General features: G+C 38.8%; 5 protein-coding genes across 5 annotated transcripts; 4 read left to right on the top strand and 1 right to left on the bottom strand.

The window, feature by feature from the left end:
• Positions 1–121: 121 nt before the first annotated feature.
• Positions 122–1,189, bottom strand: EAE98_010343 (uncharacterized protein; the record flags this gene model as incomplete). Its single annotated transcript, XM_038957964.1, has 1 exon — positions 122–1,189. The coding sequence occupies one exon, from the start codon at positions 1,187–1,189 to the stop codon at positions 122–124; it is 1,068 nt and encodes a 355-aa protein (XP_038805756.1).
• A 495-nt stretch (positions 1,190–1,684) lies between these two features.
• On the top strand, positions 1,685–3,901 carry EAE98_010342 (uncharacterized protein). Its single transcript, XM_038957963.1, has 3 exons — positions 1,685–2,459; positions 2,518–2,601; positions 2,651–3,901. Exons 1-3 carry the CDS (start codon positions 1,931–1,933, stop codon positions 3,439–3,441), a joined length of 1,404 nt encoding a protein of 467 aa, XP_038805755.1. The 5' UTR covers positions 1,685–1,930; the 3' UTR covers positions 3,442–3,901.
• A 2,343-nt stretch (positions 3,902–6,244) lies between these two features.
• EAE98_010341 (uncharacterized protein) lies at positions 6,245–7,504 on the top strand (the record flags this gene model as incomplete). The annotated part of the gene is made up of 1 exon (XM_038957962.1): positions 6,245–7,504. The coding sequence occupies one exon, from the start codon at positions 6,245–6,247 to the stop codon at positions 7,502–7,504; it is 1,260 nt and encodes a 419-aa protein (XP_038805754.1).
• Positions 7,505–10,795: 3,291 nt separating this feature from the next.
• On the top strand, positions 10,796–12,148 carry EAE98_010340 (uncharacterized protein; the record flags this gene model as incomplete). Its single annotated transcript, XM_038957961.1, has 1 exon — positions 10,796–12,148. One exon carries the CDS (start codon positions 10,796–10,798, stop codon positions 12,146–12,148), a length of 1,353 nt encoding a protein of 450 aa, XP_038805753.1.
• A 2,729-nt stretch (positions 12,149–14,877) lies between these two features.
• EAE98_010339 (uncharacterized protein) lies at positions 14,878–15,897 on the top strand (the record flags this gene model as incomplete). The annotated part of the gene is made up of 1 exon (XM_038957960.1): positions 14,878–15,897. One exon carries the CDS (start codon positions 14,878–14,880, stop codon positions 15,895–15,897), a length of 1,020 nt encoding a protein of 339 aa, XP_038805752.1.
• Positions 15,898–16,379: the final 482 nt, after the last annotated feature.

The raw sequence follows: 16,379 nt of genomic DNA, 5'->3' as shown, positions 1-16,379 counted from the left end.
ACATTAGTAAGGAGATAATGTCACTTCTAGATCTCATAGATGTATCTGTGGCAATGATGTGCAAGCGTGTAGAAAGTATCATCGCTGTCATTCATAACGAATATAAAAATATATGTACAATTTATTTCTTGGCCCCCAAAACTTCCTTGACTACTTCTAGAACATGGCCGTGAATGGCCGCTGGAGCTGCAACAACACCCTTGTTCTCAGCCAAAGTTCTTCCTTTACTGAAATCCAATCTACGTCCAAGGGAATCAGTAACTTGTCCACCTGCCTCTCTCACGATTAGGTCTCCAGCAGCATGATCCCAGATCTTTTCTTGGTAAGTTGCGCTAACTGGAAGTCTGAGGTAGATATCTCCAGCGCCTCTAGCAATTGAACCATATTTGGCTTGAGAATCCATACGAACACTGGCTTTGGTGACACCTAATTTGGTAGCAATAGCATGTTGATCGCCATGAGAAGAGTGACCGGCTTCAACACTCTCACAGAAAGTAGCTTGAGTCAAGTCCGTCACTGGCTTCATCTGAATAGATTGGCCTTTTGCTAATGCTCCAGTACCCAATGGTCGACTGGTAGCACCTTGTCCTAACACGGCTGAGAATAAAACACCCTTCCCTTCGTCATCTGATGCATCCTTACCAGCATCAGCTGATAATGGAGCGGAGTCATCGACTGGAAGGTTAGGACATCCAAGAACACCGACCTTGACATCTCCATCGACCATCAATGCTAAGCAAACGGCATATTGACCCCCTCTCAAAAATCCCTTTGTTCCATCAATAGGATCCAAAGCCCAAATTCTTCCTTTGGCTCCACCAGCACTGTTTCCAGCATCGATCGCATCCAACATAGCATCCACACTTTCCACTGGGCCACCTAAAATCTTCTCAGCCTCAGGGTCCGAAAGTTTTGAAGCTTCGACCAATTCCCAAATCTGATCTCTCAATTCAGAATTTTCTCTCAAATCACTAGCTTCCTCTTCTCCCACCACCTCGTCATTAGGGAAGTTCTTCTTGATAGCTTGGATAATTAAAGCTTGCGCTCCAAAATCTCCAATTGTCACGGGTGATTTGTCGTCCTTGGATAATGTTCCTTTGGATTTTTCATGAAAGACCTTCTTGGTCAAGAGAGCTGCTCTTTGAACGGCCAATTGCGCCACTTCTAATTCTTTGCTGTAGTTGGACATTTTGGAGGTCGACGCTGTAGAGAGTGGATTGATATGTGTCGGAGAGAAGTGATGAGATATGAGAGTAACCCGGGGCCAGAATCTATTTGTGATGAAAGCCAGTATGACAATCAGGAAAGATGTGAAGAGAATTCTTTTTGGTGCAAAGTAATTGGAAGAGGGATTATTTTTGAGTGAAGGCTTTGACATGAATTTATGTCAGGTACGAAGGTAGATACGAGTATAGATATGTAATAAAAGGAAATCTGGAGCGAATCGAGGGGTATTTCAATCTCTTTGTTGTCGTCCCAATTTTCTTGGTGGGGTTTTTCCCAATACTATGGACTGGTGGACGAGGGTACGTACGGGTACCAGGTATGTACTACCTAGTATGTACTACGCAAGCAAGCAAGGTCGAGGCAAGGCAAGCAATCGAGCAGAAAGTGTGAAGCTACTGCGGGCGGCACGGGCCTTGGCTGTTCCTATCATAACCCATACCGTACACTTGATTCATTATTGCAGGGGGGATTTGCTTCACGGCTCATCTAGTCATTTATTACTTTTTGTACAAAGTACTTACTACGAGTACTTACTACGAGTACCTAGTACCACGTAAACAGCAACCAAATAACCGCCCGCCGTAAATAAATAAAAGGGAACCCTCCAGCTTCACATTATCATTCATCACATTCCTCATCAACTTCATTCTGATATTACGGCACCACGAGAGTGTCACTCAGTGTCACTATCTCAGCCGCGAAAATGAATACAACCAAAAGAAAATTCAACGCCCTCCTGAATGGCTTGGGAAGCAAAAAGTCGGATTCCTCCTTATCAGCACACGAAGTAAACAAACCTCCCGAGAAACCTCAAAATGAGACCGATTCCAATATGAAGAAGCCACGAATTTCATATTCCTCTTCCAACGCGACTCGATTGTCTTCTTTAACTCGCGCATCATCTGCGGCCCCATCCGAATTTGATAGCGCCCGTCAGAGATTGGCACCCGTCCATAAACTCTCTGCCACTCCCGTCTCGCCTGCAGAGCCTCCCAAATGGACCCCGTATGATCGCGGGGAATTTCTCAAAAGATTAAAGTCGTTCTCGAATCTAACGGATTGGACGCCAAAACCAGCAAAGGTTAATGAAGTGGAATGGGCAAAGAGAGGATGGGTTTGTCAGAAGAAGGAGAGAGTGCGATGCTGTTTCTGCAATGTAGAGATCCTGGTTAAGCTCAACAAGAAAGAAGAAGACGGGAAAGAAAAGGAAGTTTATATCGCGGAAAACATTGGTAGGGGATTTCTTTCCATCGCAGATTCTCGGTGATTTAGCGCTAACTAACTCAGTAGAAAATGCGTTGGTCGATAAATATGTTGAACTTATTGTCGCGTCTCATGATGAGAGTTGTCCATGGAGACAGAGAGGATGCGATGGTACGTTAAAAATTCCCCTTTCACGCGCTCAGTCCTAATTCTGTCCTAGATGTTATATTCAAGCTACCCCTCAACAAACCTGCAGTTACCATCCAAACCCTTCGCGAACGTTACGATGAACTCCAACAAAGAATCGATCACCTACCATACCTCTCTAATATGTCACCTCCTGAAGGCCTTGATATCGATCGCGTTACAAGTTATCTTCCCCAAGAATTTCTTCAATCATCTCCTGCATCAGGGCAAATAAACTCTCCGGACAATATCAATAAAGTGGCTTTGATGATGTCTCTTTGTGGTTGGCAAGGTCACAAGCATGATCGTCTTGGCCAACAACTCGAATCCGTCTCATGTCAAACATGTTACCGAATACTTGGTCTCTGGATGTTCAAAAGCAGATCAATTTCTGCTACAGGTGTAGAAACCGAGCCAGCTATCGTTCCTGGTCTCGATCCTATCGCCCAACATCGCGAATACTGTCCTTGGCGCAATCCGGCATCACAAAATGGACTTGCCGCTACGCAGAATCAAAAACTAAGAGCGCTTGCGGGATGGGAAGTTGTGCTACGGGTATTGAAGAGTGAGCATGGATTGAGAGTTGGTAGAGAAAAGAATGAAAAGGGTTCAAGGAAAAGTTACATTGGACCTGCAACGACCGAGAGTATCGATGAGAATGGTAATGATTTGGCACCTGATTTCGCAGATGAAGAGGATGCGAAGAGTATCAGGGATGCAAAGGACAAGGATTTAATGACGAGATTGAGAAGGGTCAAGACATTTATTGCATTGAAGAAGCGACCCAGTGGAGACGTCAAAACCAAGAGGTTTAGTGCTACTTGATCGCAGGCATAGGAGGTATCTTGCTGAAGGCAGAAGGTGGAGAAGTAAATTAATGATGTACGATCACGAGTAGGAGAGCTTATGGGTATTGTTTTCATTGCGTTGGCGTTGGAGTGGAGTTTATTTCCTTCATACTTGCATCTAGCTCAGGTCAACAGGTGTAAGGGGGTTCTGGTATGGCTGCACACGCTCGTTTATTGAAAGATTGAGAGACAATCATCCTCTGTCGGAAAGTGCAGCGATCTGGTGTTTTTTTTTCATTATTGGATTTTGGGCGGGAGGATTGTAATATATCGGAATCTTTGCTGTAACATTGAGATAGGGTATTTGGGATACGTGCAGTATAAGTATAATACAACATTTGCAAGATTGGGCGTCGGGTTGCCTCCTCTCAATGTGATGTGAGATTATAATGTTCCTGCTCTGTATTGTATTCTGAGCTTGATAGACATTGATACTCTCCCCTCTGCTTTCGCAATGTGTCTCGCCTCGGGGCCTCGTTAATATTTGTGTACCCCTATCCCCCCCGCGGATGAAAAAAATTAAAGTCGTCTATGTAAGTAAGATCTTATCGAATCGAATCCGCGTGTATTAAGTTCAAGGAACTTGATTTCTGTTGATCTTGATCTTGATCTTGATATACCTTATATTTATTCTTTGATTGCTTGGTGGTGGTATTAGAATTTCTCTTTTTATTGTTTGGTTTATAATATGATGAATAAATGAATAATATAATGAATAAATAAATAAATAATTAATTAATTAAATAAATCGTTGCGATAATTCCTGAGATATGAATACTATTATATTAGTATTAACTTAATTAATAAGTATAAGTATCTCAGTCTACTATAATTATATTCGTTCTTAATTATTATTATCTATAAGAAGCTAGTACTTATACTTATACTTAATATAGGGAAGCGCTAGTCGCAAGCTAGCTAATATAGTATAGTATCCTCTTTGATTATGTAATTAATATTTCGATAGATACGTATAAATCGTAATATCAAAAAATATTTCGAGATCTAGTTTTGTAGGGTTGATTTATTAGTTTATATAGTCGATGTACTAATAAAGTCTACTAATAGCTTATTTATAAACAAAAGCACCTTAATATTCGAGAAGTACTATAGAGAGATTTTATTATACGGAAAGTTTTTCGATTGTATATTTTTCGGAAATGAAATAAAATATACTATATCTAGGTATTACGTGAAAAATCTTGAGTATCCTAGATAGTATTAGGGTTTTCTAAAGTATTAACTCGAGTTCTCTTTATAGTTTATATGTATAGAGTAGAATAGAAAGAAGTATTAAGAACTTTGAAAATAATATTATAAGTAACTTAAAAATGTTTACGTATATTTAGTATTAGAGATTTAAAGTTATAAAATAAATAACTATAAATATAAGATATATTAAATATTTTATTATGTTTTTTTTAATTAGAAAATTTTTATTAAAAACTTTTGTATATATACTATTATATTCTACTTATCGGGAAAAGAAAAATTTAAAAAGCGATTTATAAATAATTTATAATTAAAAAAAGAATATTAATTTATAAATTTAAATATTTATTGAAAAGATAGAGATTTATATTATATTATATAGAGATGTAAAGAATATATTATTATAAACGTTATAAAAAAATAATTAGAATTCTTGAAATCCTAAGAACTTGATTAGTTAGTAAAATCCCTATATAAGCGAGGAGTCTCGAGTTGATACTTTATGAGATATTAATTAGACTCCTTCTCCGGAATAGAACCCCAATTCCCCACTTACCCGTTGAAACCATGATAGGCCACTATCCTACCATCGAAAGTTGATAGGGCAGAAATTTGAATGAACCATCGCCGGCACAAGGCCATGCGATTCGTTAAGTTATTATGAATCACCAGGGAGTCCCGAAGGGCATTGGTTTCTTATCTAATGAATACACCCCTTCCGAAGTCGAGGTTTTGAGCATGCATGTATTAGCTCTAGACTTACCACGGGTCAGAAAGTATACAGTTCCGGTGTTAAATCCGCTGTATCGGTCTTAAGGGGCCAATAGAATCCATTGCTTCTTTTGATTCCATTATATTAAATGGGGATTCAGAACAAATCATCAATTGAATGGTTCGTTTATGTTGAAGTCTCATTGCTTTCAGTATAAATGTCAATGATCTACATCTCTTTAAAGTTTTAGAGAGTTTCCCCGCAACAGCTTAATCTTATCAAGAGTCAAGAGAGGAGTTGCATACTTTCTGATCGTACGAGTATCGAGAAGCGATTTGCCGTTTGTCGATTGTGAATATGGAGATATCGGTATTTAGCCGCCGATTTTGCTGTTGCGGGGATTAGAAGATCCCGTCGCGGACTTGTCTTGTGGTGTAGGATTGTTGTATATATCATATCATTCATACTAGATATTGGAGTTCTTCACTTACATTCATTTCACATATCATTATCAACTTTACAAATACTTCAATCTCGTCTTACAAATTGATTTATCAGATTCTGGAATAGGTCTATGATATCACTATTTATACAGGTGTAACACGGCTTATTATATTTTATATTTTGATACCACGTCGTTGAGAGTTTGCAATTGAGCATATATTCAAGTACTTAGAGACGTTTATATATCTATCCTTGTTATAGACTTCGAATAGCACTTAAGGACTACTGGGTACGCTCAGCACATCGCTTTACGGTCCAGTCAGTCACGTGTCAGTATACTCAACTCTGAGATTCCTCTGGACCAGTCCCACTCACAGTCCCGCACTACCCACTTATAAACAGCTCTCCGAAAATGTCCACCAAACCCACAACCTTGACCCGAAAACCCCACATCCTTATTTCGGGCGCCAGCATCGCCGGTCCAGTCCTCGCCTATTGGCTCAACCGCGCCTCAATAACCGCCACTATTGTCGAACGATCTCCCTCTCTTCGTTCCGCCGGTCAAGGAGTTGATATTCGAGGTCCCGCTCGTACAGTCATATCACGTATGGGTCTCGAATCTACAATTCGCTCCAAAGTAACCCATGAATTTGGTCTTCAATTTGTTGACAAGAATGGTGTCTCCAAAGCTACTTTCCCAATGGAGGAAAATGGAAATTCCTTCACGAGTGATATTGAGATCATTCGGGGAGATTTATCCGAGATTTTCTATAACAGTACAAAGGAGACGTGTCAGTATATTTGGGATGATTACATTACGAAACTTGAAGAGGTGAATGAGGGAGTCCTTGTTACTTTTGCAAGAGGCAAACAGAGAATTTTTGATTTGGTTGTGGGAGCAGATGGATTGCGTTCGAAAACTAGACGACTTGTTATTCCTCTTCCAAACGATGGTCTGAAATCGTTGTATCAATACGCGTCATATTTCGCCATCCCCAAACAACCTCAGGATGATGAATGGGGTAAGTGGTATAATGCTTCTCGTGGACGTTTGATATTACTGCGTCCGGATAATATATATGAGAGTACTACTACACGAGTATTCCTCAGTATTACCGATCCCAACAAAACATGCAAGTTAGTGAAACATCTCGAAATGACCACCGAAGAACAAAAACGCGCGTGGAGAGAAGAAATGTCTGACATGGGGTGGGAGATTGAGAGAGTTTTGGATGGAATGGATAAAGCACCAGATTATTATATGCAAGAAATCGCCCAAATAAATCCTCCTCAATTTTACAAAGGGAAATTTGCACTCGTGGGAGATGCAGGTTATTGTCCCTCACCTCTGTCGGGGATGGGCACCAGTTCGGCGATTCTAGGTGCGTATCATCTTGCAGGAGAATTAGGAGCTTGTAAGGGAAATTGGGAAGAAGGATTGCGGAAATATGAAGAGAAGATGAGACCGATTGTGGAAAGTGTACAGCAGCTTCCGCCAGGGGTTCCTGGGTTATTAAATCCACAAACGGAATGGGGAATTGCGGTTATGCATAGGGTTCTGGGTTTGATGTCTTGGAGGGGGTTGGCAGGGTGGTTGATGAGCTTCCTTCCACATGGAGATGAAAGTTTGACTCAGTATGAGTGGAGTGATGGTGAAGATAAAAGTTCTTAGGGATAGTTTAGTTTGTTTATGTTTGTTATATACACCAGCGGATATCATTTGGAAATGTTATATTATAGCGAAAACAAGAAATCTCTGCTTTTTATTTTATTTTTTCTATACACCTACTGGTTTTCAACTTCTTATTTCATTACATGCTTCAAATCATTACTAATACCTATCCCTCTATTTATTTTTTAATCTAGAGTATTATTAGCTCAAACGATATAAGCAAAACGATCCTCCTCTTAATTTTTAGTACACTATAGATATATTTAAATCAGATCCTAATCTCAATCTAAATCATATACTCAAACCAAGCCATATATTAATTAAGCTTAATCTATCTAGAATTAGTAAATTGTTCAAGTTTGCAAAATCTTAAAGTCTATAAACCTCTAATTACTCTCTTCTTTATTAAAGAATTTATTCCGGAAATATACTATTAGTATATGAACTTAGATGAATGACTTCAATTCAATGACTACTATATCAAGCTATAGACGAATGCGAAAGAGACTAGCTCTTTCAGTAGTGTCTATATAAAGGCCTACTACTTTCTATACATAGCTAGCTCTTTAGATGGAATATAATATAGACATTTAGAACCTACGAATACGTGAGTACTACGTCTTCCGTATCCTTCTCAAACCAATAATTAGAAATAAGTAGGAAATCATATAGTTAATAGTTGATAGTTAAAGAGATATAAATTCGCTTGTATAGAATATCTATATACTAGATGGCTCGTATACTTTTATATCAAAGTAGTATAGTAGCAAGTAGTCTTCAATAAATACCTACTAACTTAAACTTAAAGTTCAAATTTTAAGTAAGTAAGTAAGCGGACGGTTTTTCTTATGTTTTTGTATTAGGAGGTAGCTTCTTTTATTAGTACAGTAGAGAGTAGTATTGTTATCTCATAGGGAAGTATCTAGATAGTATATCGATGTTTGGAAATCTAAATGCAATAGATTTCTCGACATTTGATTATTATTATTAGTAGTGAGAATAGTTTAGATGGGTTGAGATGGGTTTGTATGAATATTGAACGAGAAGATAGATGTAGTAGGGGATGATAGAGTAGTGTATTTGCTGAATTGAGGTTGAAGTAAGGGAGAGGTAGAGAGATAGAGGTAATATATATAGATAATTTCAATAACGAACAAGAACAGTAGTCTGTTGTTGAGTATATATCTTAATAGGGATAATAATTAGAGTAATAGAATAAAGGAGATGGAAAATAATAGATAGTTAATAAAAATATCTTCGATGATATATTATATATTTGATTTCTATTTCAATTAGATGTACTACTTATTTATATTCAAACAGAAATCTATTCTTCTCAAGTCATAGTCCTATGCTCGATTTCAAACTCCTTCTAGTATTAATCTATAAATCTAATCCGCTGATATCTAGCTCTAATTACTCCAGTCTGAATTCCGTCGAAATACAATTCTCTTTTGTGATTTTCATCTCGCTTCGAAATCGAATAGTCCTAGATAGTATATCTAATAGTTCGAATTATAGATCAACAATCAAGATTCTTAAAGTATTCAACTCTGTTTTTATAATCAAATTGTCTTGAAGATTAAAATGTTTTTAGGAATTTAACAAATTTGAAATCATAAGCTTTTAAAATCGATAGTTGTTATTAGAATCTAAAGAGTAGATAGAGTATCTTTAAATAAACTATAATCTAAATAAATTATTAGAGGATCTAATCTTATATAGTATAGGCTATAGAGAAGCTATATTGTATATATATATATTCAATATAGATAATAAGCTCGTATCTTAAATAGTATATAGTTTTCGTAATGAGAATAGAATAGCTATTATAACTCTACTATATATAGTCATTACCTTGAGTATATATAATACGAATTATTTTAGAGCTCTTATATCAACTCTATAACGGTGTTAATTTATATGATTATTCTAATTAATATAAGTATTCTAATTCCTATCAAAATTTCAATTAATATTAGTCTCTTAATTTATATTATATATTCCTATTCGTACTGAGAGATGCTATACTTTATATATAAACTTTATATAGTTTAACTATAAGCCGAAGAACTAGTACTTGATATCACCGTAGATGATATTTCATTCTTTCGAGATAGTAATGAGTCTATACTTGAATTATTAAGACATTACTCATTCATGGAATATTATAGTAAACGCTGAATGATATCACTTACTCATAGAATATTATAGTAAACGCTGAATGAATAATACCTCTTCTTTAAGTTATAAGTATAAGATTAGATATAATGACCGGACCGGACTCTGAATACAAAGTAGTAAAAAAGTTCAAGATATAAATTGACTGAAACGATCAAATGACTATCTATACCTTCTTGAATGAATCTCTAAGACGCTCTGAGATGAACTAGACGCATGTTAAGCTTGACTTGAGTGAGGCGTTAATTTTTCTCGAGGGTAAAGGTTTGGCTGAAAAATTCGGGTGTTGTGTTTAGGTGCTTCGAAAGAAGATCAGAACTTTATTCCCGCAATTCGAAAGACGAGGGGGAGAATCCCTCAGGCTTTCATTGTGTTTAAGGGGGGGGGGGGGGGGGTCTCGTTTCCTTCTGGTTTTTAGAACGCTGAAAGCAGCAAAAGCATGAACCCCCTTTCAGCTCGCCTCTTTTTTGTCCCCAAACCCCATCGAATTGAATTATCAAAATCTTCAAGTGATTGTTTCTCAACCATTTCTCGATGGAATTCAATGATTTTAGAAGCAAAATAAATGCAAAAAAAGTATGAAGGCTGAGGGATTCGAACCCTCGCTCTTTCGAATTGCGGGAATGAGGTTTTGATCTTCTTTCGAAGCACCTAAACACAACGCCTTAACCACTCGGCCAAACCTCCTATGTTGGTGAAAGTTAAGATATAATTTAAATAATTAAACTAAGGTAACCATATGACAGAACTTTCCTACGCTTAATCTTGTTTCAAACTTTCTTTCTCTAGTCACTTGTAATAAGCAAATTATTAAAGCCGCCGCCGTTTGACATTTTGTATTCCATGATCCATGTACGAATCAGCTGTAAGCAAGGCGATATCTTATCAAATAGAAGTTTGATTTATCTAGGTAATATTCGATATTTTATGGATCCAGCTGGTCACCAGATTTTATGCATGGACATCGATCGGGATTTCGTCGGAACCGATTAAGCCTTTCTGCAAGGCTGAAAATAAAATTTACCCACAGCTATACCCATCCCACCAGCTACTCAAACGGCGAATCATTACAAGAGCAAACCATAATAAGAACAAACGTCACTCGACAGAATGGCAGATATGGATGAAGATGCGCCCATCAATTCCCTTCACAATCAACCAAATGACGATAACGAAGAAGGTGATGAGACCCAAGATTTCCGACTTCTTGCATCCCTCAGCTCAAAGACAGGCTCACTTCCTAAACGTGGAGAGAAAGATTTCGAACCTCACGGTACACAACAACAAGATGGTGTATTAGCTGCATCGAGGCAGGCAATGCATGATGCATTGGATTATACAAGATTTCATCTGCCAAAAGCGCATGTGAGGGCTTTTTACTACGGAGAGGGAGTGGGAAAGGAATTGGAGAGAGATGAACTAGTGGCAGAGGAATGGAGGAAAGGCTTAGAGCCAGATCATGTTGTGGTAGTGGAAGGACCTAGAGGACCACATTTCAGAACAATTGGCAGAGCAAACGAAGGGAAACACAAAAGCAGTTTGTGGTTATTACCTGAGGAAGCATTGTATTTGGTTGAGCGGGGAAATTTGGATTTGTGGTGGCCGAATAAATCTTCTTATAATGGAGTTGAAGATGGGGAAAGCGAGAAAGCAGGACAATCGGAAAACGAAGATGACGGTGCACCAATGAGTTTACAAGCTGCGTATGCTATGCTTATTGGTCTGGATGGCGAGAGAGGAAAAATCAGTTTGGAAAGATACAATGTCTATGCAAATCTGAAAAGAAATGGATATGTCGTCATGAGAGGTCCAGATTGGGACCCAAACGTTCCCACCAAACCCTTTGAGCAAGGACCCATACCCGGAGAGTCAAAGGGTATGTTCACTTGGCTTTACGATCTTTTCGCCAAAGACATCACACATTCCCCATATGGTCCACTAGTCAAGCCAGGCTTATACAGATCTTACGACTCTATCTATCGCCAAATGGCCATAACACCCCGCTACAAACCTTCTCCACTGCCAGATATGTCATCACAACCTCCATCTCACCCATTCCGTGTTTGTTTCCACATCTGGAAACCCAGTAGTATTCCTACATTCGCGAAAACTAATCCAGGTCTTCCAGATTTCCGCATAGCTATTGTCGACGCGAGAGAAACTTTCGTACCTACGTTACCGGAGGTGGTGTCATTATTCGAAAGCTCACCCTGGGATCCACCAGGAAAAACCATGGAGGGCCCAAATAAAATGTATCATAGAATCAGACATGGATATAGGAATGTTATCTTGGCAGTCAACGATCAGGGAATAATCAGCTACCTGAGGATGGGAGATTGCGCGTTTGGGGAAGAAAAGTTGTACGAAAGGTTTGATGAGGGCAATTCACGAGGCAACAAGAGGGGTGGGAGACGTGGCAGAGGCGGTGGAAGAGGGAGGGGCAGGGGAAGGGGTGGAAAATAATTATTTTAGAGGGAGATAATTTATTCCTCACTAGAATTTGATGTATGATTAATGATGATCCAATGACATGATACTTGACCCCAACAAACAAGTTGCGCAGGCTCCTTTCTACTGCTATCCACAAACTTAGAGATATTTAATTGCATTGTAATAGTAAATATATGAGGATAATATTGTAAAAAGAATAGTATTCGAGTAGGACTACGAGTCGTCTACATTGATAATCTCGCGGCTAATGCAAAAGAGTCCGATTACGTCAATGACGCCATAAACGCGTCGCTAAGGTCAAAACTACGAAACTAATCCAAGTAGTGCCGAAAGTTAAATATTTTTAAGGGTCGCTCGCATATAAGGAGGCGGCTATCTATACAGAAAGATCTACCTGGAAATCTAGCTGTAAAGAAGAAAATGCATCATTTGGAATCGTGATTTGCACTCTGAATCCAAGGCGAACATTTCGTATTTTCACTGGTATTAATTGGGCGTATGCAAACTAGTGATAATGCTATGGGGAGGGTTAAACTCGCAGAAAGAATTGTGGATTTACTACATCAATATTTTTCATCTCATGACAAAACAAAGAAACGCTAGAGATGATTCATGAAGTAATCGACATCCATTTTTATCACGAATCAATAGACCATGAAGACTCAGGTACATCGTTTTCCGATTGACTCCTAGTCCATAGACCATTATTGAAACCCAAGATACGAAAGATATGAAGACATGAAGACATGAAGATATGTCGATACCCATTCTCCGGAGCAATCCGACGCGCATGCACGCATTACTGTGCGTGCCAGGTTAAGCTTTTTTCGCCTCCTTGGTCTGCTTGCCGCTCTCGTTTGGTAGTCCTACCTTCATATTAGTCAAACTCATTAAAATAAAGACTGGATTCCTGGCTCGATATAAACAACGAGATCTCTCACAATTGTAATGGTAATTGGCGCATACAATCACGAGGATTCCTTCAAGAATAGATATGTCATCACTGGTCGAATAGCCTCCTGTATATCTAATTCATGATTAACCTCCCTTCTCGCCTCTTTCTTGAACCAAAATCGCTTCGTGTTTGTTGCAATTTTCCTTCCCACGCTTGACCCCTGGACAAAATATGACTGGGCTATTAGCCATCATTTTTTGAAGCCTACCGATTTGGTGGTGAGGATTCTACGAAACACCCGCTCTCTGATATGGGAGCGAATAGTCAGATGTCTGTGCGCGGTGTCCAGATTTTTCTTAGATGTGAGTGCAGTCTCTCCGACAATATTTGAAAGTGATGATCTTAGATCATGGGCACCCTCTATCTCCTTTTCGGTTAGAAAGCCAAGACCCTCTCGAAGGAGATGCTGAATCATAACCTTTTGTGTTGATTGGATCATTGATTTGATAGGAAATGGAAGTTTCCGTTGAGGTGACAATCGACTTACTGATCAGAGAGGTGTGGCTCGACCTAGAAATTGAAAAATTTAATGCATATTGATAAAAATACTAAAAGGGGTGGAACGGTATTGTGCACAGTCTTCCAAGGTTGAGGGATGTCTTAGCTCCAAAAATCGGTTACCCATCATACAAACGCTCGCTTATCTGAGGCCTTGAAAAGAAGGTGTCTTGCGTTTAGTTGCACAATATAACAGGGTTGACTGCGGTATGTATCCGATGGAATCTCATCATTTATTCTCAAGTTTCTTACCCTGAAAACTGTTAGAAGCATAAGCGTGTACATCAAGTTGATCTGTCGACTTGAAGCCTCATCAATTACACTACTTGGTGCACGGTTATGTATATTACAGAAACTAGGTATATAATATTCGATTACTACATTTCGTTTGCCTGATGGGACTATCCCTCTATAAGCACCATCAGATAGTAGAAATCATGCTATTATACGATTATTCAGTAATTATCTTGTTCTTAGCATGGAATTTTATATCTGTAATAAGTCTTTATTAAGTAATATATACGTTCAACTAGTGTTGAAAAAAGCTCTTAGTCTTACACTTTTCTCCTACATCCATCTATGCTAAAGAGGATCAAACTATGAGAGGAAGCATACTGAGGGGAAGTATATTAAGACTAACTGTACGGAGTACATCAAATCCCGAAGAAGAATATTCTCAAGTGATGGATTTCACAATTAATAAAGATCTGATCAAACGAATCGTCAACTCCAAACGAAGATATAATTCAATTGATGTCCTCAGAGCTCACAGTAACTTGGTCAAATGAAGAATTTTCGGTCACAAAGCAGTGGGTGCAGGGATTTGAAAGGCTCCTATCCTTAGAGTTCGCCCGCATGTATCAATTTTCATTCAACTCGCCTGTGTAACTCAACCCATTTTCGATGGTCAGGGTCTTCTCGGTTTGAATATTTGATTTGACAACTCATTCTGTGGTGATCCAATGGATCAGGACATCCGGGAGCCAAGAAAAAGGTGATTAGCATAAAACATTTTCCCTGGTAGGGGGCATTCTGATGTCAAAAGAAAATCCATACTCGGTAAGATGTATATGTAGGATCATTTTCTTCCAATTTTTCATTGTTGCAACATCGCTAGAATTCATGTTATTTGGCTCGTCGAATCATAGTTTCTCTTGGTAAGTTCTTTTCGAACAATTCCTTCACACTTTTTCTTGAGAGAAAGTCTTGCAGCGACTGATTGCTAGAGTATCAGATTTATCTAGTCTCAAAGTCATCGGTTTATTGGCCAAGAAGCTGCGAAAAGAAAATGGACAACAATGACACAACCTCAATCGAAAATGCTGCTGCTGGCCAATACAGCCGCAAAACACCCAAGGAAAGAGATGTCCTCATCGGCACCTGGTTGGGCTCCGCTGGATTCGGCCCCGTTAGTGACGAGAACGTTGTTGGCGCAAAGATCGACGAGACCGGCATACTCAAATACGTTGTGCATAGTCGAAACACACGAGGTGGCGTTCTAGAGCGCCCTTTTCCCGGTGCACAACAGCATCGTGGTATTTTGATGAGAGAAGCCAGTATCAGATGGTATCATCATCTCAAACCATTGAGTGTTATGGAGAGAAGGGAATATGTGAAAGTCCGAAATAAATATGAATCAGGCTCCACAATCGAGCTTTCAGGCGCAGATGATATGAAAGCAGTTCGAGAAGCTCAGGAGGCTGTTCGCAGACTTGAGTATGCTGCTTACCAAGACGAAAACACGACCGACATGGTTCCAGTCATATTACCCCGGGACACAACTCATCAAGCCTCGAACTCTCTCGAAAGACACTCCACATATAGCTCAAGGCAAGATTCTGTTGATCTTGAGAGACATCAGACAAAGAGAATTAGATTCGAGAAAGAGAAGCATGCAACAACAACACCCATTACTCCAACACAATATCCAACAACCGCAACTCGTAATCTCCCGACTGCACTTGACGTTGCTTTGCTGTCGAAATCAGTTCCTGTCGCTCCCTCCACCCAGGTATCCTCGATTAACATACCAGCGTCATCGAAAAGTCAAACGCAAATTTCCCATAACGCAACTAACTCCACCAATACATCTGACTCACTTGTAGGCCCAGAAGGGGTTTCGCCACTACGAACATCCCAAGTCCACGCCCCACGCCATGATAAGACGATAGTCCACGATGGTGTTGAGTATTCAAAGAGATATAACGGTATGTTTCAGGGGAAGCATGTTTCAGTGCCCAGTATTGTACATATCGATGGAGAAGATTATCTAAAGTACATTGTTTCAACAAAAGCGAGTCCGTTTTAAAAGAGATTCTAGGTGGCGGGGATATGTTGCTTGTGTCACGAATAAATGTTATTTATCCTTTTCACAATCTAAGAGTCTGAAGTTTCTTCAAGGAATGAGAACACTCTGTAAGATTGATCTTCTTATGTAATCTATTCATATTACTTCATGTAATAATAGTCAATTATGCATTATGAAAGCTTTAAGGAGCGAGGATATCAAATTCAAACTATCGTTTGTTAAAATTTCACGACGTAAAATACTGTGACTTATTTTCTTCAGGAATTACTGGGTGTCGAATGGCTGAGCGCCAAGGAAACAAAAACTGATTCTTTAGTAGGTAGGTAGCGAAAGAAAAGCAAGCGATGTCTATTTAATAATGTCTATATAAATAAACTAATAATCATATAAATAAAACTCGATAGAGAACAATATTAGATAAATAATATATTAATAAAATAATCTTTAAAAAAATCTTCTAGTAGTAGAAGAGAATTTTTTGA

The sequence above is a fragment of the Botrytis deweyae genome (assembly GCF_014898535.1).
Source record: "Botrytis deweyae strain B1 chromosome Unknown BDEW_035, whole genome shotgun sequence".
In the NCBI taxonomy this organism is placed as follows: domain Eukaryota; kingdom Fungi; phylum Ascomycota; class Leotiomycetes; order Helotiales; family Sclerotiniaceae; genus Botrytis; species Botrytis deweyae.
The sequence above is the reverse complement of the archived record's forward strand: the minus strand, read 5'-3'. Positions and strand labels throughout refer to the sequence as shown.